Source organism: Ursus arctos, unplaced genomic scaffold (genome assembly GCF_023065955.2).
Source record: "Ursus arctos isolate Adak ecotype North America unplaced genomic scaffold, UrsArc2.0 scaffold_2, whole genome shotgun sequence".
In the NCBI taxonomy this organism is placed as follows: domain Eukaryota; kingdom Metazoa; phylum Chordata; class Mammalia; order Carnivora; family Ursidae; genus Ursus; species Ursus arctos.
The window spans coordinates 90,831,826-90,856,944 of NW_026622874.1; the positions used below are offsets into that span (position 1 = coordinate 90,831,826).

General features: G+C 44.8%; 1 protein-coding gene across 3 annotated transcripts in view; it reads right to left on the reverse strand.

Annotated features, from left to right (window-relative positions):
- The window catches only part of GALNT17 (polypeptide N-acetylgalactosaminyltransferase 17), a 434,553-nt gene that overhangs the window by 255,639 nt on the left and 153,795 nt on the right, over positions 1-25,119 (reverse strand). The window contains exons 1-2 of one of the 3 annotated variants that reach the window (XM_044390214.3): positions 22,709-22,785; positions 3,960-4,053 (exon numbers count right to left, since the gene is read on the reverse strand). In XM_044390214.3, the coding sequence (XP_044246149.1) occupies positions 3,960-4,053; positions 22,709-22,778 (164 nt within the window). In that variant the 5' untranslated portion in view covers positions 22,779-22,785. Of the gene's footprint in view, positions 1-3,959; positions 4,054-16,580; positions 16,663-22,708; positions 22,893-25,119 lie in introns of those variants that run through there. The other 2 variants (XM_026515943.4, XM_026515942.4) reach the window with 2 other exon arrangements.

A 25,119-nucleotide genomic window follows, 5' to 3' on the forward strand; every position in this document is an offset into this window, starting at 1 on the left:
AAAAAAAAGTATGTAGCAAAATGTCTGCAATACTCCATAAAATCTTCTACTTTGCACGCTGGTTCCAATGAATATTTATAGGAATGCTGTTATTTGGCAAAATGATGTTAAATTGGGAATTCCTCCCCCGCACAAACACCTCACAGAAGAGGGGCTGGGATGGGCTGGGGTGGGATAACGGTGGAGGGCACCAAGTCCCTTGAGGATGAGGGTTGGAGCCGTAGGCTTCATCAAGACACGACAAGTCTGCAAAGGAAAAACAGCATAGGAACACCAAGGTCTAAAATGCCAGGAATGGAGGAAGGTGGACCACCACATCTGTGTTCAAGGAGTTGGGAATCAGTATTCGGACCAGGAGTTAGCATCCTGTTTCCACAATACTGAGCTCCGTATCTGGGCCAGCCAGGATGTGAGAATGGGTCTGGCTTCAAAGGTCAGGCGTGAGGCAGACCCCAGCCTCCGTGAAAGTGCCCCTCGGCTGCCTCCTCTGTCCTGATGAATGGGGAGCCTCCCTGAAGCAGGAGGCTGGCTCCAAAGATTCGTCTTCCTGACCTGTCTACTGCTCCCGGTACAGAAGCTGGCGGTGGTACACGAGAATTCTGTAACTTGTCCCTGCGTGCACAGTCTCCGTGTCCGGGTAAATGGCAGGGACAGCAGGGAATGACAGAAGATGCAACATAGTGGCAATGATGGGGCTTGCTTAGGGTAGAACATCACAGGGTTTCTGGAGACAAAGCCAGCTCCAAGCAGCCCCTGAGTGTCTGCAAGGGAAATTTGTACATATGTCAAGAAAGGCGTCGAAGGGCATCTGCAGCCGAGACTTCTTGGGCTGATGCCCAGTGATGTTGAGCAGACGTTTCCTGCTGCACACCCTGGAGCTTCAGAAGGGCCTCGTGTACCCCTCTGGGTAGCCTGTGGACCCTTCCAGTCCTGGCTCATGCTAGACGGGCAGGGGGCTCGTTGGCGTGCAGAGAAGCAGGCTGGGTACAAAAATGTGTATGGCAGGTGGAAGCGAAGTGCTGAATCCTTACTCATCTGTCCAGGATTCGGTGCACTTTGCCCCCATAGTAGTTGTGCACAATTATTCGACAACTTTGGAAACCTGGTTACCGCAGTTCCTTATCTTGGCTGAAAGCTACTGCCCATAGAGTTGTTTCTGCTGCCCTCCCCACAAGCCTCTGCTGCTTTTAATGATGCTAGATGGAGCAAAGTCCTCAGGCCTGGGTAAGACTGGGGCAGGACAGCCTCTCTGCCCCCCGGCATATCTGCTCGGTCGCTCTGGCCAGCGGAGAAACACAGGAGATGGTCGAGTGGAGGCCTTTGAAGACCACCATCCACGTCACCTGGCAGTGGGAACTCATCCAGCATGTCTCAGGGGGTGCTCCAGAAGGTGAGAATGAAGCTTACTGGGAGTCTGGGTCATAGTGCTGGTCCAAGACCAGGCTTCGTTGACTTGACCATCTATGTGAACCCCCAGAGAACCTTGCTAAAGAGCAGACTGTGATTCAGCAGGTTTGGAGCGAGGTCAGGGATCACGCATTTCTTTTTGTTTTTTAAGATTTTACTTATTTATTTGTCAGAGAGAGGGTTCAAGAGAGAGCACAAGCAGGGGGAGTGGCAGGCAGAGGGAGAAGCTGACTCCCCACTGAGCAAGGAGCCCGATGCAGGACTCGATTCCAGGACCCTGGGATCATGACCTGAGCCGAAGGCAGACGCTTAACCAGCTGAGCCACCCAGGCGTTCCCAGGATCACATATCTCTAACAAGCTCCCAGCTGATGAGGAGGCCAAGGGTCCATGGATCACACTCGGCACCCTAAAAATTTAGAGAAGAACTGACTTTGAATCCTGGGTCTGCCACTTACTAGCTGTGGGCAAGTTACCTAACTGCTCTGGGTGCAGAGTGGGAAACAGGAAGGACCTGGGAGGGGGACAGAGAGAGGAAGGTTTGAAGTCAGATAATTCCAAGCTGGGGAGATGGGTGAGGGGGCAGGAAGGTCTGGGTGAAAAGGGAAGGGGGAGCTAGTGCCGTCCCAGGAAACCGCCTAAAATGGCAGCCAGCATTGGTCGTTGGTCGCTATGTGTGTTTAGAGAAGATGTCTCTGCTCTGAGAGCAAAGATGTCGCCTCACAATTGCAACTGTGTTTCCCAGCGCCTGGCACAGCCCACGGCACATCATCCACAGTCCAAAATTACTGGTTCTTGAGAAAATTCACACATGAGAAATGGAAGGGGGATTTGAAGAGCAACTTGCTCAAGGCCTTTTCCGCAGCTGGAGCAAAGACCCTGTTTGCACAGTTGCCCAGAGTGGCTGAGATCCATCCAGCATCACACAACTAAGGGAGTGGGGAGGGTCTTGAGTTGGGACCTGAGCTGCCCTTTCCAGACCTGTAAATGGGTCATGCTTGCTTCACACCCATCAAGAAGGTGGTTACCGGGGAAGGGCTGGGTTCAGCGTTTCCTGTAAAAACATACATAGACGGATTTGTTTTCTTGAGACCCGTTTGCCAAGAGAAATGCCACTAAATCAGCATCTTGGCCATAAAAGAAAGCAACAGCAAGTCTTCATCTGAATCGTAGAGCCACGTGTGATGTACTCCCCGCGGCCCACAGGCAAGCTTCGAGGAGGCAAAATGCGATCAATGAATTTCTTTGTTAATCTTGATATTTGCAGGAAGCAAACACACCAAGCACTCGGCAAATCACTGGCTTTAATCTTCAGAATTACTTATACTGCCATTTAGGAGAGTTTTGTTTTCTGGGGAGATTTGCACACAGCAGGCGGCAAACATTCTAATTGCTGTTAAGTACATTTGGTGTAATATGTTGGGGGAAACGTAGCCCTGACATCCGTTAAGCATGAATACACGTGCTCACGGGCAGAATGCAAGTTTGCACACAGACACACTCACCGGAAGTCCTTCAGCCGCAGAGACAAAAGTCGCACAGGCTGCCTCTTGCAGACACGAAGAACACCGGGACCCAGCAGTTCACTCCCATAAAACAAAGGCCCAGACAAATTGTGCTCCACCTTTTATGCCCCTCTCTGCCCACGCGCTCTCTCTGAGTTCATCTGCAGTCAAGATGCAATGCTATTTATAGCATATACTGTGCTGCACTCCCCAGGATTTGCAACCTGACGCAGAAGGCATTCAGTCTATGCAACCAGGGTAAAGCTCAACGGGAAGTCAATGTCACAGCCACATGCACCCCCTTCTCCAAGCAGATGAAAAGCTCCTTGCAGTCAGGGAGCACATCTCGTCCGTGTACCCATTCCTCAAGCTCTTAGCTCTGCGTCTGCCACGTGGTAAACATGCGATCGCTATTTGTTGAAATGAATCAGAGTCTTCCCAAGAGTAAGAGTGAGAAGGCACACGGAAAGGAACGTCAAGGCCATCTTGCATAATGGAGCACAGGGGTGGCGGGGGTGGTGGGGAGCCTCAAGCGTGGAGGCTTGCCAGGAGAGGCTCACCCATGGAGCTTGCTGGCCCCCAAATCACAACTAAAATGCCAGACGATTTTTCTGAAAAATGACAATCTGATCCTGGGCCGATTCCAGGTCTTCCTGTCGAGTGTGAAATCATTCACTAAGCCCCTGGTTGCATGAAAAGAACTCTTTAAATAATCTGACAAGTTATCTATGTATGTAAGTCACCCACGATAAAGAGAAAACCGGAGAGGCGTTACCCGACTATTCGGACTAACAGGAAGCCAGTAGTCGGACCATACCCGGCGTCAAGTCTCAAAGATCTGGAGCGGTAGGCGGCCCCAAGGAGACTGCCACGTCTGGTCAAATATCAGCAATTTCATACGGCTCAACCAAATACAATGAAAACACACACAGTACTAAAACTAAATCTACTCTAAGCAATTTGGTATCTCCGCTGTTTTCTAAAAACTTCTAAAGAACTCATTTGTTTAACAAATTAGTCCGTCTGATCGCTGAGATATCAAGAGTACCAATTTAGATGAGTTGTGACCTCCATCATCACGACGTGTACAGAAAAGGAAGAAATGCGATTTCCAGGTCGCAGGAGTCTCTGAAGCAAGGAACCTAGAAGGAAAGAGTAGTTTGTGATGGAAAAGCCATTTCACAAGCTCCTGGGAACATGGCCACGGGGCAACAGCCATCCTTCTAAATCCAGCAGACAGACAAAGCAGGGGAGATTAGCGTGAATGGTATATAATGACAGACACTGAAAATGCTTTGGTTTTACTAAATCTCAGATATCAGATTGCCATTTGCCTTGAAATACAAATTGCTGGGCCCCACTTCCGGGGATTCTAATCCGGTCTACTTAGGGTAGAATCTAAGAATCTGTAGTCTGGGGTAAGTAGAAACCAAAATTAAGGGGCGCCTGGGTGGCACAGCGGTTGGGCGTCTGCCTTCGGCTCAGGGCGTGATCCCGGCATTATGGGATCGAGCCCCACATCGGGCTCCTCCGCTATGAGCCTGCTTCTTCCTCTCCCACTCTCCCTGCTGGTGTTCCCTCTCTCGCTGGCTGTCTCTATCTCTGTCAAATAAATAAATAAAATCTTTAAAAAAAAAAAAGAAACCAAAATTAAAGTACTTCTAAAAAGTAATGATAATGAAAACAGCACATAAAACCAGTGGAAAACTTTCAAGCAATAAGAATATCCGAAGCCTTAAAAACTTGTAACAATAAAAATACTTGCATTTCATTACCAGCTCAGAAAGCTAGAAAAAGAACCACAGAGTAAGCCACAAGGAAATACGAGGAAGGAAATAATAAACATAAAAGCAGAAGTGAATGAGTTAGAGAAGAGAAAAATGTAATATCGAATTAATACATCAAAATTTTAATTTTTAAAAAGCGATTAACCAAATAAGACAAACTTTAGCTAGTTTGATCAAAAAAGGAGAAAGCACAAAAATATAAAATAAGAGGGGCGCCTGGGTGGCATAGCGGTTAAGCGTCTGCCTTCGGCTCAGGGCGTGATCCCAGCGTTATGGGATCGAGTCCCACATCGGGCTCCTCCGCTGGGAGGCTGCTTCTTCCTCTCCCACTCCCCCTGCTTGTGTTCCCTCTCTCACTGGCTGTCTCTATCTCTGTTAAATAAATAAATAAAATCTTTAAAATATATATATAAAATAAGAAACCAAAGGGAAAAAATAACTCTTGAAATAGTTATTTTTAAGAGAGAATAATTTGCAGATTTATGCAAATAAATTTGAAACCTAAACAAAATGGACAATATCCCAGGGAAAGGCAGTTTGCCAAGGCTGACCTCATTAGAGATAGAAGACTTTAACAGATCTGTTCCCTCAGAAGAAATAGAAAAAAGTGTCAAGGTATTACCACATAAAGAACTCTCAGGACCAGATGGTTTCACAGGTGAATTCTTCTAAACTTTCAAAGACCACATAGTCATAATTCTCCATAAGTTGTTCTAGAGCTTTGGAAAGGGAAGAAAACTGCCTAATTCTCTTTATATGTATTGATACCTAAACCTCTTAAGAAGAGTAGAGAGAGAGAAAAAGAGAATTACAAATATTCTGCAAAAGTTCTAAATAAAATATGAGTGACTATCATGTTAAGAAAATACTACACCATGGCCTAGTGGAATTTATTCCAGGGATGCAAATTTGATTCAGCAGTAGGAAATCTAATAACATAATACACAATATGGGGAGAAGAAAATCTATGATTATCTGTATAGGTACTGAAAATACTGAAAAGCCTTCAACAAATTCAACTCCTCCGAATAAAAAAACTCAAGAAAAGAGGAATTGATAGATACTTTCTTAACCAGGCAAAAACTATATCATAGTCATAAAACCAGCATCTTACGACAGGCATTTCCATTAAGGTCAAAAGCAAGGCAAGGGAGCCCACTCGTTCTTACTAATTCCACGCTGCACGGGAGGGCTCAGGAAGGGCAACGGACAACCAGGCAGACACCACCTGTAACCAAGCGATCACACTAAGGCCACCAGCAAGGAAACTAGATCCCATGTGCGTCCTCATCAGATGCACTGAGATGAACACGTCCCTTTTGCAGCATTCCTGCACAATCCCCTAACCTGAATCTAATTCTGAACAAACAGGCATGTCCAAGTTGAGAGATGTTTCTCAAAATAACTGGACTGTGGTCTTCGAAAATGTCAATGTCACGAAAAACAAAGAAATGCTGAAGGACCGTTTCAAAATGAAAAAACCATGACAAAGGAACGTCATTCATGACCCAGCACTTTGTTTTTCCAAAAGGATGTTACTGAGACCATTGGTGAAATGTGAATAAGGACTGTAGACAGGTAACATTATCCATATTGTTCTGCGATTATGTAAGAGAGTGCCCTTGTTCTTAGGATATGCAGACTGAAGTAGGAAGAGGGAAAGGGGCATCGTGTCTGCAACTTATTCTCAAACGGTTCAGGTAAAAATAGGTACGTATGGACACATAGAAATATGATAAAATGTTAACATTTGAGGAATCTGGGTAAAAGGTACGTAGAATTTTTTTATACTATTCTTGCAACTTTTCTGTAGGTCTGCGTTTATGTCATAATGAAAATTTAAAAATAAGCATAATGATATTAATAACTTCCTTTGATTCCCAAAGCCCCAGATACAATCCCATGACTCTTCTCTAATTCGTAATAAAAATCACCAAGAGTAGTCAACTTGTTCTCCCCATTCCCTCTCTCCCATTCATTCCTTAACCAATCCCGGTCAGGGCTGAATACGCTTGCGGAGATCATCAATGATCTTCCTGTTCCTAACCCACTGGATACTGCTGACATCTCAGTACCACTCATGGCTAGTGACCACTCCTTCCTTCTGGAAATACTTTCCTTCTTTGGTTTCCAGGTCACTACATTCTCCTGGATTTCTTCCTTATTTGCTGTTCCCTCTTCACATCAATTGCTGAATTCCTCTCTTCTTCCAATGCTCTAAGTTTTGGAATGACCTAGCACTCAATCCTGGGCTCTTGCCTCCTTTCCAGCCCTCCTCAGTGACCTCAGTTTCAATGGGCATCTCTTTGCTGATGCCTCCAGAGGTATATCCCCAACCCCAACCTCTCACCTGAGCTCCAGATTCATAAATCGTTCAATCACCTATTTGATCTCTCCAATTATAGGACTAAAAGTCAAATCAAACTTAACATGTCTAACGTAGAATTCTTAAATATCTCCCCAAATCTGTTTGGTTTTCAGTCCTCCTTACCTCAGTAAATGCCATTACCGTCCACCCATATGGTTCCTTCTAAAACTCAGTTGTCTCCCTTCATTACCTCCAGTGTAATTCTCACATCTTTTCTTCATCTCCCTGTGCTCACCTAGTTGGAATCACTATTATCTTCAACCTTACCTCTCCTCCAAACTGGACTCCTTGCTTCAACCTTGCTCTCTACAGCCCATCCTCCAAAAGCATTCAGATGATGTTTTAAAAACACAGACCAGATCATGACACTTCCCCGTATTAGATCTCCAATGGGTTCCATTACTATTAATATTCGTGTCCTAGGGCATCCATAACAAAGTGGGTGGCTTAAAACAACAAAAATCTATTATCACGTAGTTCTGGAGGCTAGAAGTCTGAAATCAAGGTGTTGGGGCCATGCTCTGAAGGCTCTAGAAAAGAATCCACCCTTGCTGCTTCTTAGCTTCTGGAGATCGCTGACAATCCTTGGCATTCCTTGGCTTGTGGATACATCATCACTCGACACCCTGCCTGTGTCTTCCCACAGGCTTCTTCCCTCTGTGTCTGTGTCTCTATGTCTCCCCTCTTCTTATAAGGACACCAGTCACCTTGGATTTAGGGCCCACCCTAATCTGGTATGACCTCATCTTAACTTAGTTTCTTTTGCAAAGACCATATCTTCATATGATGTCACCATCAGAGGTTCCAGATAGACTTGCATTTGGGGGGCTACATTCTTCAACCAAATAAGTCACTTTTTATTCACATTGGGATAAATCCCAAGTTCTTTATCATTGCCCACAGTCCTGCATGCTCTGGTTCCTACCTACTTCTCCATCCTCCTCCAACCATTTGCCAGTAGTTCCCATCCGTTCATAAATAGTGGTGCCAAGACCACCCCAGACTTACGGCCTTTCTTGGGACTGTTCTTTCCATCAGGAGTGTCTTTCTACCAGGTGTTCAAGCTGCTGGCTCATGCTCATCTCTTCTAGTTCTTCAGTGGACCTTTCTCTAAAGTGCACCCTCATTTCCAGTTACTCTGTCTCTCAGCACTCTTTACTTCAAAGCACCTACCACAATCCACAATCTATAATTATCCTGTGTTTATTTTTCCCAGTTTCTTATGTGTCTCCCATTATAATTTCAGCATCCAACATAGTACCTGGGACATGGGAGCTCATCAGTGAGTATTTGCTGAATGAATGAATTCAAGTGTGTGTGTGTGTGTGTGTGTGTGTGTGTGTTACACATCTGTTACAACTCCCATAGAACCTTCCCATGGCTCTCTACACGGCCCACGAAAATGTCTGTTGAAATCAATTAACTGATAAATTCCATCAATTTTCTCCATGCCACAATTTATACTTACACAAGAGTTCTCCCGGTCAGACTTGGTAAGACGAAAACGATGGCTCTAATTCTGCCACCAGGGTAACAAGTAGTTATTAAGAATTCTGTATCCACCATAGAGCCGCCCAAGACTCATCAAACTTCCCACGATCAGATATTGCTTAAGTGGACCCACGCGCAAAGTGCGACTGGGTGCACCACGATGAGGAGGAGACCGTCTTCAAGGTCGCGTTATGAACAGGACCGTGCTGCTAGAAATTTCACGTGTGTCCACGAAGCATTTGAGAGTTACGGAGAGCCCGATATTATCATCGGGGGTCAAGTGTACAGCCAGGTGCTGCCCACAGAGGAACATCGCGTCCCTTCATCATTGCAACACGTGCCATTAAAGGAATTTTCAAGGAGTAATAATTCACGGTACATCCACTTGATGCAATTTTATATTTATTTATTTATTCAATTGAATTATTTATGTTATTCATCATGAAATGAAACTCAAACAGCATTGGCTGCAACACGTCTTCTTTTGCTTTCATTCGCTTTGCTGCCTATGACTATTTTTATGCAAATGAGGTTATGATGACATTAAACATTTTCTACTGATTTTCCAAGAACAAATATGTTCTCTCCATATGCCACCGTCTTCTTTTTCCTGCATCCATCCTCAGAGCTCTGTTGGCTGATCAGAATTTTTTCTAAATTAACTCCAAGGACATTCCATCTGTAATACTGATGAGCCTGTCTCCCTCTGCAGAGTGCATAGAGCACTCCCATTAATACCTGAATTTAGCCCATTTCGCCCATTCCGCCAGAAGCCTTATTTATCCCCCCAGCTCTCCCAGCGCTGTAAATCTTAGCTTGTTACATAGCACTGTGGCCCTCCCCTGCTGCCTCTTTGGGGGATGTTTACTCTACTCACAGAGCAAAACCAACCAAGAACTCCACACATAAAAAAGGCCTTGTGATTGCGGAGAGACGTTTGCCTCTATTGATTATATGCAGGGCTGAGAAACAAATGTTTTCGGGAAAGTATTTCACATAACTAGCCACTAGACAAATCAGAATGGAATTCAGCAGGCTCTTTACACCAGGCTCGTGGAGGCTGGCCTGGGCTTTCTTGTAGGGGTATGTGCGCGTGTGCGTGCGCTCATGCCTCTTTGTGTGTGTGTGTGTGTGTGTGTGTGTGTGTGTGAGTTTAACTTAGAGCACACTGCTACCGGGAGGGGCAGTAGGACTGGCAGGCAGGATAATACCCTAGAAACCTAGAGGCTGCAGGTTGCTAGATTTCCCAATTACAGGCATTGTGGGAATTTCCGAGTATTTCTAGAAGCGAGCTATTTCCCTACAGTTCACGCGTGCCTACAATCCTTACATAAAGTATCAAAGGGTTGCAGCAGCAGGAACAACAGCAGCTGTAAATCCCAACACTAGCTTGATGTAAGGTTCTAAATCCAGAATCCCATTTCCCATAGTCACATCTACATGTGGGGGGCACGCATCTGGCACTCAAGAAGCCTGGAGGTGGTAAACAGGCCACCGAGCAGATCCATCTGCAGAGAAGGACACAGTTCACATTGGGTTTCTACCCACTGACGTCATGTGCCCCATGCGGGAAACTGGGACTGGTCCAGAAAGCTGTCCGGAGCCGAAGCCCAGGGGAATCTCTCCTGCCCCCCGCTCTGATGCACTCAGATGAGAATCCTTTCAGGTTCAAATAAAAGATTAACTTTGCCCATTTATCAACTTTTGGGCGGCCAGACTGGCATCTAGAAGTGGAATCCTGCCTTAAACATTAGTTAGTCTTTGACTGCCACATTAACGATGCCCTTGGTAGCTCGAACGGCATCTCAGCTTGGTATCCATCTCTCCACTCTATGTCTCCCCGTGTGAAATACTCCAGAGGGGTGTCAACCATTTCATGGGGTGTAATGCAATTTGAAAAGGAAGATAATCCAAAATGAGGTTGAGTGCTTTTTTTTTTTTAAGATTTTATTTATTTGAGAGAGAGAATGAGCGGAAGGGAGGGGAAGAGGGAGAGGGAGAAGCAGACTCCCCGCTGAGCAGGGAGCCCCAGGAGGGGCTCGATCCCAGGACTCTGGGATCATGACCTGAGCTGAAGGCGGACACTTAACTGACTGAGCCACCCAGGTTCCCCCAAATGAGGTTGGTATCTATTCATTTTCACTTAAATGAATGCCCTGGAGGGCATGGGACAGGAGCGAACAAGGGGTAGGAGGGAAGATAAACTGATAGCAAAGGACAGGAACCTCCCCCAGCATGGGAAGCCCCACCCCATCCTGATCCTCATTTTCTCTTCCACCTGCCTCAGAAAATGGGGGGGAGGGGGCAAGATGCTCAAAATTAAAAAATAAGAATCACGCAGGTGAAATAGCTCAGGTGACTCAGCTTGTGGAGATGTCAACTTACAGCCCCCATTCTGGTCAACCTAACTGTCACCGGGCTGAGGACTTGACATTTTTAACCAGTAGCCCTGGCGAGTCAAAGGCAAGGACGAGGCTTCCAGAAACATGATAGGCCTGCTGAGATCAATCTGATGAGATATTGGGGTTACCTAGGAAGCTTGTTTAAACCATTTAATACTGATGCTTGGGTCCCCACTCCCAGAGATTCTGAGTCCATCGCCGTGGGGGAGAGAACACGCACCCCAGTGGTAAAAGCTCCCCAGGGGATTTCAATGCACACTCAAGGCTCAGAACCACCATGCAGGGAAAATCCATGCCTTTAGGCAAGCGGGGATGCAGGCCCTAGAGATTAAACGTTCCACTTTGGCAACCTCTGACACTTTTACCCAAAGAACATTCTAGAACATTTACTCCAAGATTCTCATCTTTCCATAACAGGCAGGAAATAATGATGAAAATTGGGCCATTTGCCGTAACAGTTGGGGATTTTAAAGGCAGCAGAGTCTGAGGCAACAAAGGGTTCTCTTTGTGCTCACGCAGACCCCAGACCAGCCTGGAAAATGAGGGCTCCTCTGCTGTCCCCCAGCTGCCCCAGGCCAATGGCCAGCCTCAGGGGCTGGGTCCCGCTCCACATTGGAGCAGCTTCACAGAAAGTCTCAAAAATCAAAACTTCACTGAGAACACAGGCATTCTGGGGACAAGGCCACGCTGAACAACGGCCCATCTTTCAAAACTCTCTTACCATTTCAGAGGTTCTCGAGAGAAGGAATTAATTCATAGAAAGTGGCCGAGACTTCAGACCGGGCCGTCTGTAGTGCCCAGCAACCTACATGTTTTGCAAGCTCCAAAGACCTCACTTTGAGAAATCCTCTAAAATGTGCTTTTGAATATTCAGCCCTTTTCATGGAAAAGTTATTTTAATGCGTGGTAAAAAAAAAAACCATTTCAATTTGTGAAAAAGTAAGAATACATATGACGTCTGATCTTGGGACTGTTTGAACTGGGTTCAAGCAGGGTTCAAAGTGGGTGAATCCCCTACACGAAGACTTTTTTACAGAATAGTGCTTTAAGTGTATTTTCTCTTTCTTGTGATTTTCCTAAGAACACCTGCTTTTCTCTAGCTTACCTAATTGTAAGAATGCAGTGTGTAATACACAGAGCATATGTTACCGGTTCGGCTTCCCGTCAACAGTAGGCTATTAGTAGTAAAGATTTTAGGGAGTCAAAACTTATAGGCAGATTTTCGCCAGCGTCGGGGGCAGCACCCCTAACCCTCAGGTTGTTCAAGGGCCGACCGTACATGAACCCTTTAGTCTGACCGCTACTGATGAAGGCAAAGCAGAAACAGGAGACTGCTGATCTCATCCCACCAGCTTTTGCTGGTGAAACCAACCTCTGAACACCCAACTGACCTTTCCAGGCGCTCATCGCAGCCTGGCGTCTGTCTCACGCTGGGTCCCCTGGGTTTCTGTGCCGACTTGGGGATAACCTAAGATTATCCTAGATTTGAGTTTTCCACGTTAGCGACACACAGCTGTGCCGTAATCTTCCGGTAAATACTTCCCTACAGATTCTGTCATTGCACACAAGGTGTAAGAGGTATGTATGGACGGGGCGCCTGGGTGGCTGTCGTTAAGCTTCTGCCTTCGGCTCAGGGCATGATCCCAGAGTCCTGGGATCGAGCCCCACATCGGGCTCCGCTGCTGGGAGCCTGCTTCTTCCTCTCCCACTCCCCCTGCTTGTGTTCCCTCTCTCGCTGGCTGTACTCTCTCTCTGTCAAATAAATAAGTAAAACCTTAAAAAAAAAAAAAAAAGAGGTATGTATGGATGAAGGATCTTCAAGAAATAACTGTAGCTAATATTTATTGATCGGGTATCGTTAATACACAAGAAAGGCTTAGATCGTACCTGGTAGATCAGCGTATGCAGATCCCAGGTAATCATCGATTTACTCTCCACAGCAATTCCCTGAAGTAAATACCAACACATCAGCATTTTACGCACAAGGCCCTGAAAGGCTAAATAACTGGCCCATGGTCGCAGAGCTAGTAAGAGGCAAAGCTAGGATGGGAATGCAGATTGCCAAGTCCGTGCTCCTGACCTCTTTGAAAAACTCTCTCATTACGGTTTCCAAGTGACGTAGACATGCTCTTCAGACCTAAGGAATCCATGAAATTGGCTTCAACATTCAGCCACAGATCTGATCAGATAGTAAAGAAGGGTTCTGCTATTTGCATACTTCCCATGACTGTGGGTGAGGACCAGCTCTAGCAAAAGAGGTTCCTCCCTCTTGGTTACGCCTCTAGGTGAAATCAACTCAATGGGAAGACGTTTCCTAAACCCATTATTGCACGTCTTACTTTTTCTACGTTTTACAAATACCGTATCCCTGAAATAAAGTTTCAACTATATCACACTACATACAAGGGGGCCTTAATGGACAACAGTTAATCAAATTCAAAGCACAGCCCCTTTGGTGGTGGAATTTGGTTGGAAGGGGTAAAAGGGAAGAAGAGAAGCAAATGAAAGGAGTACACACACACACACACACACACACACACACACACACACAAATTCTCCAAAGAAACTGTCCTGTTTTTCAGACTCAGATTCTGCTTCCTTCTGACGGTGCCAGTGTGGTGCTAGAAAGTTCCATTGCACAGACAGGGAAGGACAAGCAGGGACAAGCAGGGCAGGGCCGGAAGGGGCAACTCGGAGTGTGGGCAAGTGCACAGCCCTCCCAGACACACCCACAGTGGGGGTTTGAATCCGGGCTCCAGCACATAGGGGCTGTGTGACCTCGGACAGGGTGCTCAACCTCTCCTAAGCCCTCTCTCCTCGTTTACAAAACAGAGGTGGGAGCAGTTACTTGAGAGAGCAGTTAAATTTAAACAAGATCAATAAGACATGCAGCACAGTGACAAAACATAAAAGGCAGTCAATAAAAGGGAATAATTATTGGTGTTAGCGATTCAGGGACGCTCCTAAGAGCGTGTACCTGCCTATGAGGTCGACCAGCAAGTATTCATGGGACAGTGACCCTCTGTGCCCACAGGAGCCCTGACCTTCTATGACGTGCTTCTGCTCTACTGGAAAACCAACCTACAAGAACCAGGATACTGATCATCGGAAGAATGATTCAGGGGGAAAAAAAATAAAAAAGCCCGGAAGCCTTGAGTCAGGTAATTATAACACCGTAACTCACATACACACACAGACTTGACCTAAGATACCCACTGGACTGGGACGATTATCAAATCTCCATGGCCAGCCCGGACATCGTTCCTGACCTCCATACCCAAAGGCACAGCGGTCCACTGGACAGGCCATGAAGTCAGTCCACGGATGTCTCACGCCCCGAGTGCCCAAGGCAGGTGTTGTTGGAATATAACAGGTTAGAATTTGTGGCAAGGAAAGGGGACTTTCTGAGCGAAGCAAAATGAATTCCAAAGAAACCTGACATCTGGATTTATAAGCAGGAGGCCAAAGGAGAAATTGAAGATAACAGCAGGAGAAACTGCCCATAAATTACCGACACGATCTGGGAGGAGGAGGCCAGCCATAAAAAGCATGCCAGGATCTCCACGGCGGCTTTAATAAGCACACACGGATCTCGGGGCTGCTGGGTGCTGCCTCCCCCACATCACCCGATCATCCGGCAAGCAGATCGTCCACACGCCTCCATAGGAGATGGAATGGTGTATCTCTACAAGGGACGGGAGTGGGGTTTTTAAAGCCCTGTCCGGCTTCTAGGGTCACCAAATGTCACCTCCTCGCTCGCACCCACCTAGTCACATAATGAATAGAGCTGGACAGATTCGTCTCATGCGGTGGCCTCAAGAAAACCTAAGTAAGGGAAAACCTGGACCAGCAAACCAGCCCTCTTGCACACAAAGCATGAGCCTCTGCGGGACTGTCTCTCTCCTGGCTAATGAAATCACTTCACTCCATCTCCCAAGCTAGAAACTTCTGATTGCACCCACTTCATCCATATCCAATTAATTGCCTCATCCGGCTGATTCTCAGAAAGTTTTTCTTGAACCTAGCCCATCCACTCCATCTCTGAGTCCTTGGTTTGCTACAGAGAAATGATTTCCATAAAAATAGTACGTGAATAATAAAATGCTTGCTCTATTATTAGAGGGATAACATCCTCTCCATCAGGCAATGCCAAGCACGTGGGTGGCCCTCAACAAAAGCTGGTGGATGGAGAAGAAACGAAATCTATTTCACCAACCTGCTACCAGCTTCCCTCTGTTCTAACCTAGCCGACACCTTTCTGCCACAGTTAATCAATATCTCCTTTGTCAAAAAGGGGGATTATACCAATAGTACCATCTTGCCTCCGGTCCTTCATCGGTGTGCACTGATGATGAGAACGTCCCCAGTGGAACCCAAGCCGGCACATGAGGCCACCTCCCAATCCGGCCACCTCTTCCCCTTTGATCTCTCCTTCCACAATTCACTCTGGAAACTCTGTTCCAGCCAGAAGTTTGTGTGCCGGTCCTCCAAATCCAAGAACTTGTCCAGTCCTCGGGCACAGGCCGTTCTCTTTGAAATGCCCCTGCCTTCTCTTTGAAGGAAAAATCCCTGTTCGCCAGTAAGAGCAAGACTACCTCCGTGCTGCTCTCTGAGTCCTGTGACCTTCTCTGCCACCTGCCTCCCCACGATCTCCAATTTCCTAGAGGGCTGAGACGTGCCTGGCTGATTGGAGACTTTGGTCAAAAATCGTTTTTAATAATTTTTAAAAAAACAAAAACAAAGAAAAGAAAAAAAAAAACAGTAGAGACCAAAGGAACAGCATGCAACTTAGAAAATAAGCCTAGATATATAAAACATATAGACAGCCTTATATGTAGGACCTCCGAATGAAAGAGTTATTTACGGATTCTTTTTTTTTTTGGAAAAGGCAGCTTTGAAAACAAAGGACAGACATTTTAAACAAAAGATACATACCTTGTCCCATATTCCATAATAAACCCTAGATGGATGAAGGAGCAAAATACAAGAGTCACAGAAAAGCAACACGAACAGAATAGAATATTTATAAGTATTTCTGAGGGATGATATCTTTCTCGGCTTTAAAGCGGCGAAGAAATGAAATTGGCAAGATTGACAGTTTGGGGTTCATACAAATTTAAACTATCTGTCCATTGGAAGGAAAAAAAAAACCGCAGAATTGAAACGAAATGGAAAACAACATTTTGGAATCCGTTTGCGTGAAATATGACAAGCAAATGGTTAATCCCGTTACTACGTTTGTACCAAGAACAATTTTCTTAAGAGCAGAGTGATAATAAAACAGTAAGAATTAAAGCAACATCAGCTTCTGTACAAAATTGCGATGAAACTAGCTGATTTAAATCTTCTACACTTGGGAGGGCTTTGGGGAAGCTTCAAAAAAAGATCTCGCCCATTGGGGGATACCTCCTCCCGAGCTTGGACCACAAGGGAGGAAGGAAACCACTCTGGCCACAGATAGCTGCCTCCCTCACATCCCCAGGGCTCAAACAGAGAGAAGCATCTTCCACACGCAAATCCTTTGCCATTCTTGGATGGCAAGGGTTAATCTGCAACTAACACAGGCTAATTTGGTCACTTTTGCTGTGGAGCCCGGAATTTACAAGGGTACCTCTGGTTACCGTATATGGCTCATGGGCAATCTCCCAAATTCATCTCCAATTCCACCTTCCAATGCATCCTCCAGAGAGCTTCCAGAATAACCTAAAAAGGCAAATGTGGTCATGTCATCCAACCCACCTCTTCCTATCTTCTCCACCTCTTACTTCTGCCATACTTTCACCCTGCCTAGCCTGCACTTAATTTTTTTATGCAGATTAACACTTCCTGCTGAATTAAACTTTGATTTTGCGAAAACAAAACATATACAGTCCCATCTCATTTCTGTAATCTCCATGTACCTAAATAACAATGATGATGTCGCTATTTATTGATGTTTACATTTTAGACATTTGCAACTGATTTTCTGTTTCTGAGGATAAAGATTTAATGGTCTTATACTTCCCACACCTCACACACACACATTTTGCCCTCCTCCTTCTTCCAATACAGCTGTCTCATAATTTGCAGGTAGGTAAATATCCAATATTTATGTTTGAGTGACTATATCGTGTCCAGCTGAGCCAAAGTGTATAAAATTACAATTCCTTTCTTGAGAAGCTCTTGGTTTTTTCATAAGGCTAACAATTGCTTTGTTTTGTCAGAGCTTTTTTTTTTTTCCCTTCTGTTTCTATCACTAATTTAGTCCCAAACTTTCTGAAAGAATGGTTTTTAAAAAATCCTGCAAAGGCAAGAAAAACAGAAATAAACAAGTGGGACTACATCAAACTAAAAAGATTCTTCACAGCTAACAAAACAAAACAAAACACCAGGATAAAATGAAAAGGCAACCTACTAAATGAGAGCAAATATATGTAAATCATACATCTGATAAGGGATTAATATAAAAATTAATAGCAAAAAAAAAAAATCAAACAATCCAATTAGAAAATTGGGCAGAAGATCTAAACAGACATTTTTCCAAAGAAGACCTACAGACGGCCAAAAGGTACATGAAAAGATGCTTCCCGTAACTAATCATAAAGGAAATGCAAACCAAAACCGTAAGATACCACCTCACATCTCGCTAATATCAAAAAGACAAGAAATAACTGTTGGTGAGGATTTGGAGAAGAGGGAATTCTTGGGGCATCTGGGTGGCTCAGTCATTAGGTGTCTGCCTTCGGCTCAGGTCATGTCCCGGGGTCCTGGGATCGAGCCCCGCATCAGGCTCCGTGCTCAGCAGGAAATCTGCTTCTCCCTCTCCCACTTCCCCTGCTTGTGTTCCCTCTCTCGCTGTGTCTCTCTACGACAAATAAATAAACAAAAACTTGGAAGAAAAAAAAAAAAAGAAAAGGGAACCCTTGTGCACCATTGGTGGGAATGCAAACTGGTGCAGCCATTATGGAAAACAGTATGAAGATTCCTCAAAAAGTAAAAAAATAGATCTATCATATGATCCAGCAATCCCACTTTTGGGTATTTATCAAAAAAAAAATGAAAACACTAATTTGAAAAGATACATGCATCCCCATGTTCATTTCAGTATCATTCACAAAACCCAAGACATGGAAACAATCTAAGTGTCCATCAGTGGTTGAGCGAAAAAAGAAAATGTGACACACACACACACACACACACACACACACACACAATGGACTCCTATTCCACCATAAAGAAGAATGAAATCCTGCCATTTGTGACACCATGGATGGGCCTTGAGGGCGTTAGACTAAGTGAAATAAGTCAAACAGAGAAAGACAAATACTGTATGATTTCACTTATCTGTGGAATCTAAAATCAAACAAAATAAGCTCATTGCTACAGAGAACAGACTGGTAGTTGTCAGAGGCAAGGGGGTGGGGAGTAGGTCAAATGGGTGAAAGGAATCAAAAGGAAGAAACTTCCGGTTATAAAATAAATAAGTCCTGGGAATATCGTGTACAGCCTAGCAACTCTAGTTCATAACACTGTATTACTAAGTTACTAAGTTACTAAGTTACTAAGATAGTAGACCTCAAAAGTTCTCATTACAAGAAAAAACAACCTGTAACTATGTGTACGGACAGACATTAAGTAGACTTATGGTCAACCCGCAATGTATACAAACATCAAATCATCACGTTGCACACCTGAAACTAATATAAGGTGGCATGTCAATCATGCCTCAATAATAACAATAACAATAATTCCGGATGCAGTCAAAAACACTAGGTAATCAAATTATTCTATCCCCTGGCCTCCTTTGGAGACAGACCTCGTACAGCCCTCCATCCTCCTGCTCCAGGGTGGCACGGTGGTTCTCTTGACCTGCCGCAGAGCTGTCACCCTGAAATGTTACCCTGGAGCAACCCTTCATCAGCTTCCGGGGATCTGCCTTTTGTACGGTCCTGTTGGAGTCCCCAGTTTCTTCAATACGATTATCATTCTCTTTCTTACTTGACTCCCTCGTTTTACTGGAGCATATCCTTAAGTAGCTTCCTGAACATAGATGCAGGGAAGGTAGCACTGCAGAGACCTACTTAAATGTAATGTATTTACCTGTTCTGAAATTTTACATTTACATTTTTTTTTTTTAAATAGAAGATCAGGGGCGTGTGGGTGGCTCAGCTGGTTAAGCATCTGACTCTTGATTTTGGCTCAGGGCATGATTTCAGGGTCCCAGGATCAAGCCCTGCTTTGGGCTCTCCACTCAGCAGAGAGTCTGCTTGAGGATTCTAACCCTCTTCCTCTTTTCCTCGCCTCTACCCCCGCTGATGTGTGCACGCGTGTGCACGCTCTTTTTCTCAAAGAATAAAAAAATAAATCTTTAAATAAATAAATAAAATAAAACAAAACTTGAAGATTTAACTGGTTTTACTAAATGACTCATGAATCAGGCAGCATGCCAGCTAGAAAACAGAGGGGCACTCTGAGGAGTTGTACAAAAACATTTACATTTGGTGATGTGGGTTTAATTTCTCTTTTCATCCATCCCGTAGACATAGGGTGGGACACTTTCTAACCTGAAAGGTCATGCCCTACGGTCCCGGGAAATTGTGCTCCATCACTGGTCTCTTGATTTTCTTCTCTCTGTGTTCTCTGTTCTCTCTCCAATATTCCTATGAGTTGATGTCAGATGCACTGAACCGATTGACCGCTTTAATTTTTCTCTCCCATTTTTCAGTTTTTTCGATCTGTCGGAAGTTTTTCTCAATGCGATCTTCCACTCTCTTGTTGATTTATTCCTATCTTATTCATAACTCCCAAGACTTCTTTTTTTATCCTCGGATTATTACTTTATCATAACACTTGGTTCTTGTTTTGTGAATAAAACAAGACATTCCATGATCTAACTCACTAAATATAGTTTGAAAGTTTATAGTCTCTTCCTCTTCTAAATGCCTTTTCTATTGTTGTCGCTGTTGTTAAGGCCTTTTGTAACTGAGACTCTCGTGGGATGTCCAGGGATTCTGGCTCTTCTTTCTTATTTTGGAGTGAGACAGCTACATGGAGACAAATGGAGTTTTACAACAGGCACGCCTTACTCATAGTGAGCAGAACTCAGACATTTGGGGAGGGGGGCCAACTATCCCATCTATTAGCCTGTTTTTAGGCTGGTTGCTTCAGAATAGATTCTTCCAAGTACTGATTTACAGGGCTGTGCAAGCCCGGAGGGGTAATGACGTTGAGGGTGTCCCCAGACGGTACGCAGTCTTACCCTCTTGTCCTAGGCTACATCTTACAAACTCAAGCCCAGAGTTCACCTTTTCCGGAGAGTAAATCTCCCATATTCTGCCAGGTGCAGTGTTGGAGAAAGAATCTAGGGGTACAGCTGCAATCCTTCTTTTCAACTCTACTTCCCAGCCAGAAGAAGTACCCAGAACGTCGAATGCCCAGGTCTCTGGGGTTCTGAGGCATACCAGGCCACATTCTTTAGCTCTTCCCACCACTTCCCACCATTGGCAGGAGGTTGGGTTCCAGCCTCATCCAGTTTGCTGTCAGTTACCATTCATCCCTCCCCTTTCCATCTTCCACAATTTGTAGGTGTTTCTTCCCTGTGGTCATCCCCTAACCTGTTCAGTCGTCCCTTATAGGTTACCATCCTTTCCGGTTCCTTACTATTATCTTAATAAAGTTCCAGGAGGGGGCAGATACAAGTGGGATATTCAAGACGCCATGCTGATTTATAGAGCATTGTTGAGCTACGCATCCCCCCGAGTCCACCATGTTTTTATTGGCCCCCAACTCTGCTCTTGCTGTTCCCCTGCCTAGTCCCTTCCTATCCTTGTCCTTTCGTCCACTTCCCAACTCTTAATGACCAACCCTTCAAGACGAGGCTCAGGCATCATGTCAAGCAAGAAATTTTCCAGATCCTCCCCGCACAGGCTGTATCTATCTATCTCTGGCTTGACACACACCGCATAGACCACAGTATGCCGAATCACTCTGCCATAAGTCTGCCTCCCTCCCCAGATAAGCAGTAGGCAAGGACTGTGTCTTTTCCAATGTTCTGCCTCTAGTGTGGGGAAAACCATCTGGCACATAATAGATGCTCCTAATATGTGTTCAACTGACCCACTTCCAGGAAACTCCATGTTGGAACCATTTTCATTCTCATAGGAAGGCAAAAAAAAAAAAAAAAAATACGGCTCTGTTTATTTGCCAACGTCCAAATAAGAAAGGCTAATCAGAGAGCACCAGGAAATGAAAACAGCCAGATGTGTTTGAGAGCAAAAGTCCAGGAACACAAAACAGCTTCCAACAGGGGTGATGTATGTTTTCCCAGTGATTCAAAATGAATATATGTTTATTAGGCAGAGAGAGATTTAGCAGGTTTCTCAGCTAATGGTGCAATTTTAAATCCATTTAAGATAATTTTCTTTATCTTGAATCTATTTTTCTCAGTAACCAGGATACTTAACTGATTTGCCCAAAATCCATTTGAAAAAAGAAATAATCTACTCCAAGCAAGGACACACTCTGAATGGGAAAAAGAGACACTACAAATCTAACAGAAAACAAAGAACCCCATTAAGCCAACGTGGACGCCTGCCTAGAAAACAGGTTTTCCTCCAGCGTCTTGATTCTATGACCCATCCCGCTTCTCCGCGTCCCAAGAAGAAAACAAATAATTCTTAAATCTGAGCCCTCAGAACAAAGACCTTTCGTGAGACAACCAAGACACAAACAAACTGGTTAAAAGGTAAGATTCTCGGGGCGCATGGGTGGCGCAATCTTTGGGTGTCTGCCTTCGGCTCAGGGCGTGATCCCGGCGTTCTGGGATCGAGCCCCACATCAGGCTTCTCCGCTAGGAGCCTGCTTCTTCCTCTCCCACTCCCCCTGCTTGTGTTCCCTCTCTCGCTGGCTGTCTCTCTCTGTCAAATAAATAAATAAAATCTTTAAAAAAAATAAAGTAAAAGGTAAGATTCTCAAACAAAACAGCGGCAGTTGAAACAATCCTGGAAATCACGTTCTCACCCATGAGTCTGGCACAGCGTTTTTGAAACGCGAGTACCCGGTTTGGGAAGGGTCAAATAAAGTTCCAGCAAGAGTGTGGACTGCCATCAACTTTCTGGAGGACAATAGCCCAAGATGTGCCTAGAGCCTCCAGAACTATTCCTACGACATGGCATAAGGATTATACTTTCAGAAGTGTGGCTTGAGAAAATAAATACCAAATCACGACACACGAGGATGTGAGTGGGAAGATATTCATCAAATGGTTATTTATAATAATGACAAACTGACAAAGCTCTAAATTTCCGACAACGCAAATAATGATGCAAAATGGTCATACGGATGGTCATCGTTAATCATAAATAATGACATCAGCAAGCACTCATGCAATAATATTACATGAAAAAAGGATACAAAAAATATATCACATGCTCGTAATCTGTATAGAAAATTGACTCAAACACAAGATGCTAAGTTTGGACCAAATGGTGTCTCTAGGCGATGAGACCATGGTGAGTTTCATGTTTTACTTAAGACTTTTTGTATTGAGGACCTTCCTGTGTGTTTCTGGATTACTTTTATAAAAACATCAATACTTTATTTAGATAATATTTCATCATCCACAGAACTCGGTTCGTTGACTGTGAAGGACACTGAGTAAGACAGAAGCCCCTCTGCTAGTTACAAAGGACCTGAGAACATGTCACAGACCCGGGTCTACACCCATCCTGTGACACAGCAAGCCACTCTGAATGACTGAACCACAACTTACTTGGTGGGACGATAATCCGGAATGGAACGATCCAGTGAAATTTTTTCACTGAGGTAGGAATTGTAGCCATACTTCTCATGGGGTCCCTTGGCTTTCTCCTCTTCAGCCGGGGAAAGGGTAGCAGGAAGGCCCCCTTTGCCCCGCCCACCATAACCTTCGATGAGCCCAAGGGATTTGGATAAGCCTAGAAGAAGGAAGGAAAAACAATTATTTGAAAGCCGCCACGTCAGGCCATGTCACTCAAGCTCAGATTCAGCTTCAATGGCAAGTCTAACGTGACCTGTCACAGGTAATTACTTCCTCAATACAGCAATCCAGGAATATGCCCTGAACACATTCGTATTGAGAGGAAGGTCGGGGCAACTGAGAGTTCCAGGGTTAAGTTTAATCCCCAGTAAGGAGCCTCTCCCTCCTCTGGGGAGCTGAGTGGATGGAGGTCTACAAAAGAGAGAGGCTATGTAAACTGGGACACATGCGGACCAAGAAGGACACAGTGGGGCTATCAGCCGTGCCTGTTTTCCTTTCTCCGTTGGGCCAACGACGACAAGCCTTAATATTCCACGAGCTACACGCACGACATAGAAAAAAAGAACAGCCCGTCACCGGGAACGGCCAAACCAAAGGTGCTTTTGCTTCTTCTGAACAGAGAATGACATACAGATTGATTTTATCACGAGTTTAAAGTGTGTAACAACCTGACACAGTTCTTTACCTAATGGTTTTATTTAAATTTCATCTAAATGGCAGAAGGAAATATAGAATGTTGGAGAATAAATCACAGAGGATAAAACACCCCACAAGGGTGATAACCGTGCCAAGTGGAGTAGGAGGCCTCGGTAACAAGCCTCACTGAGCAATTTCAAGTCCCCAGGATGGCGGCAGTTTTATACCCACTGTTCCATTATACGATAAACAGCTTGATGGGCAATTTTGAAATCCAAGAGTTATGGGAGGTTTTACTTCTCGGCTAGAAAACTTTTGTTGTTAAGGGCGCTCATTCCCTTTTGCCATTTCAATGCTCAAGCTACTCAGCGCCCCGCGGGCACGCACGCTCACACGCACAAGTGCATACACGCGTGCGCGCGCGCACACACCACTTTATCCACAGAAGTCCCATCGCTGCTACTGGCAGGAAGAACACGGAGCAGAGATGTAAACAGTGCCCTCCGCTTTCATGAGGGGCAGCCCACAGAGCTGAGGAAGAGTCAAACCTCCCAGAAAGGCATCCCTTTCTGCTTCTCGGAACGCAGAAATGTATTTTCTGTGATATCAAGATCAAAAAGCAAAGGTCGCGCAAGCATCTCAGAGTTGGTCTCAGGCGAACGTCATTTTTCTACCTGACCATCATTTCCATTGTCCACTCCGAGCTTCAGGAACCCTGACATCTTTTCTGCCTGCCATCATCCCGACAGAAGCACTATCAACTGAGCATTACATTGTCCCAACCTTTCCCACCTGTTTCCCGTGCTTTGAATTCTCATTCCACATCAGTGTGCCACAAACATTCCGATAACATCACCTTCACAATGCACAAAAATCTCGAAGAACTCTTCCCATGTCAAGTGCAAACGCCTGGTGCTGGGTTTTAAAATCACTCGTCATAGAACGTACTAGTAGGAATGTAAGATGGTGCAGCGACTTTGGAAAATAGTTTGGTAGTTCTTCAAAATGCCAAGCATCGTTTTACCATATGACCCAGCAACTCCATTCCTGGGTATGTACCCAAGAGAAATGAAAAGATCTGCCCACACAAAAACGTGTACAGAAATGTTCATAGGAGCGTTATTCATATTAGCTGAATGTCTATCAACTGATGAATGAATAAACAAAATGTAAACCCATGCCGTGAGACATTAGTTAGCAATAAAAAAGAAGGAAGCAGTGATCTACACTATGACGTGGTTGAACTTTGAAAACATGATGCCAAGTAAACAATGCCGGTCAGGAAAGACGCCATATTGTGTGATCCTACTTATATGAAATGCACGGCATAGGCAAATCTCCAGAGACAGAAAGCAGATCAGTATCTGTTTGGGGCTGAGGGAATTGGGGGAGGAAATGGGGAGTGACTGATAATGTGTATGGGGTGTCTTGTTGGGTGGTGATAATGTTCTGGAGTTTGTGGTGATATGTGCATAAACTTCTGAATGTACTAAAAAGGAAAGTGTTTAAAGTTCTTTTAAAATCAGAACAACACAGTCATAAAGTCTCATTCTTAATACCTTTTTTGAATGGAGGAAGAAACCCACCAAGGCCAAAGTCATTATGCGCCCCTTATTCCCTTGAGGTTAGACTCTTATCTATTAAGTGACAGGTGGCTAAAGCACAGAGAAGGAAAGGAACAAGATCTGAGGCATGACTTACACATTTCTCCTAGAAGGTGTACTGCACCGGGACAGCCCACAGACAGC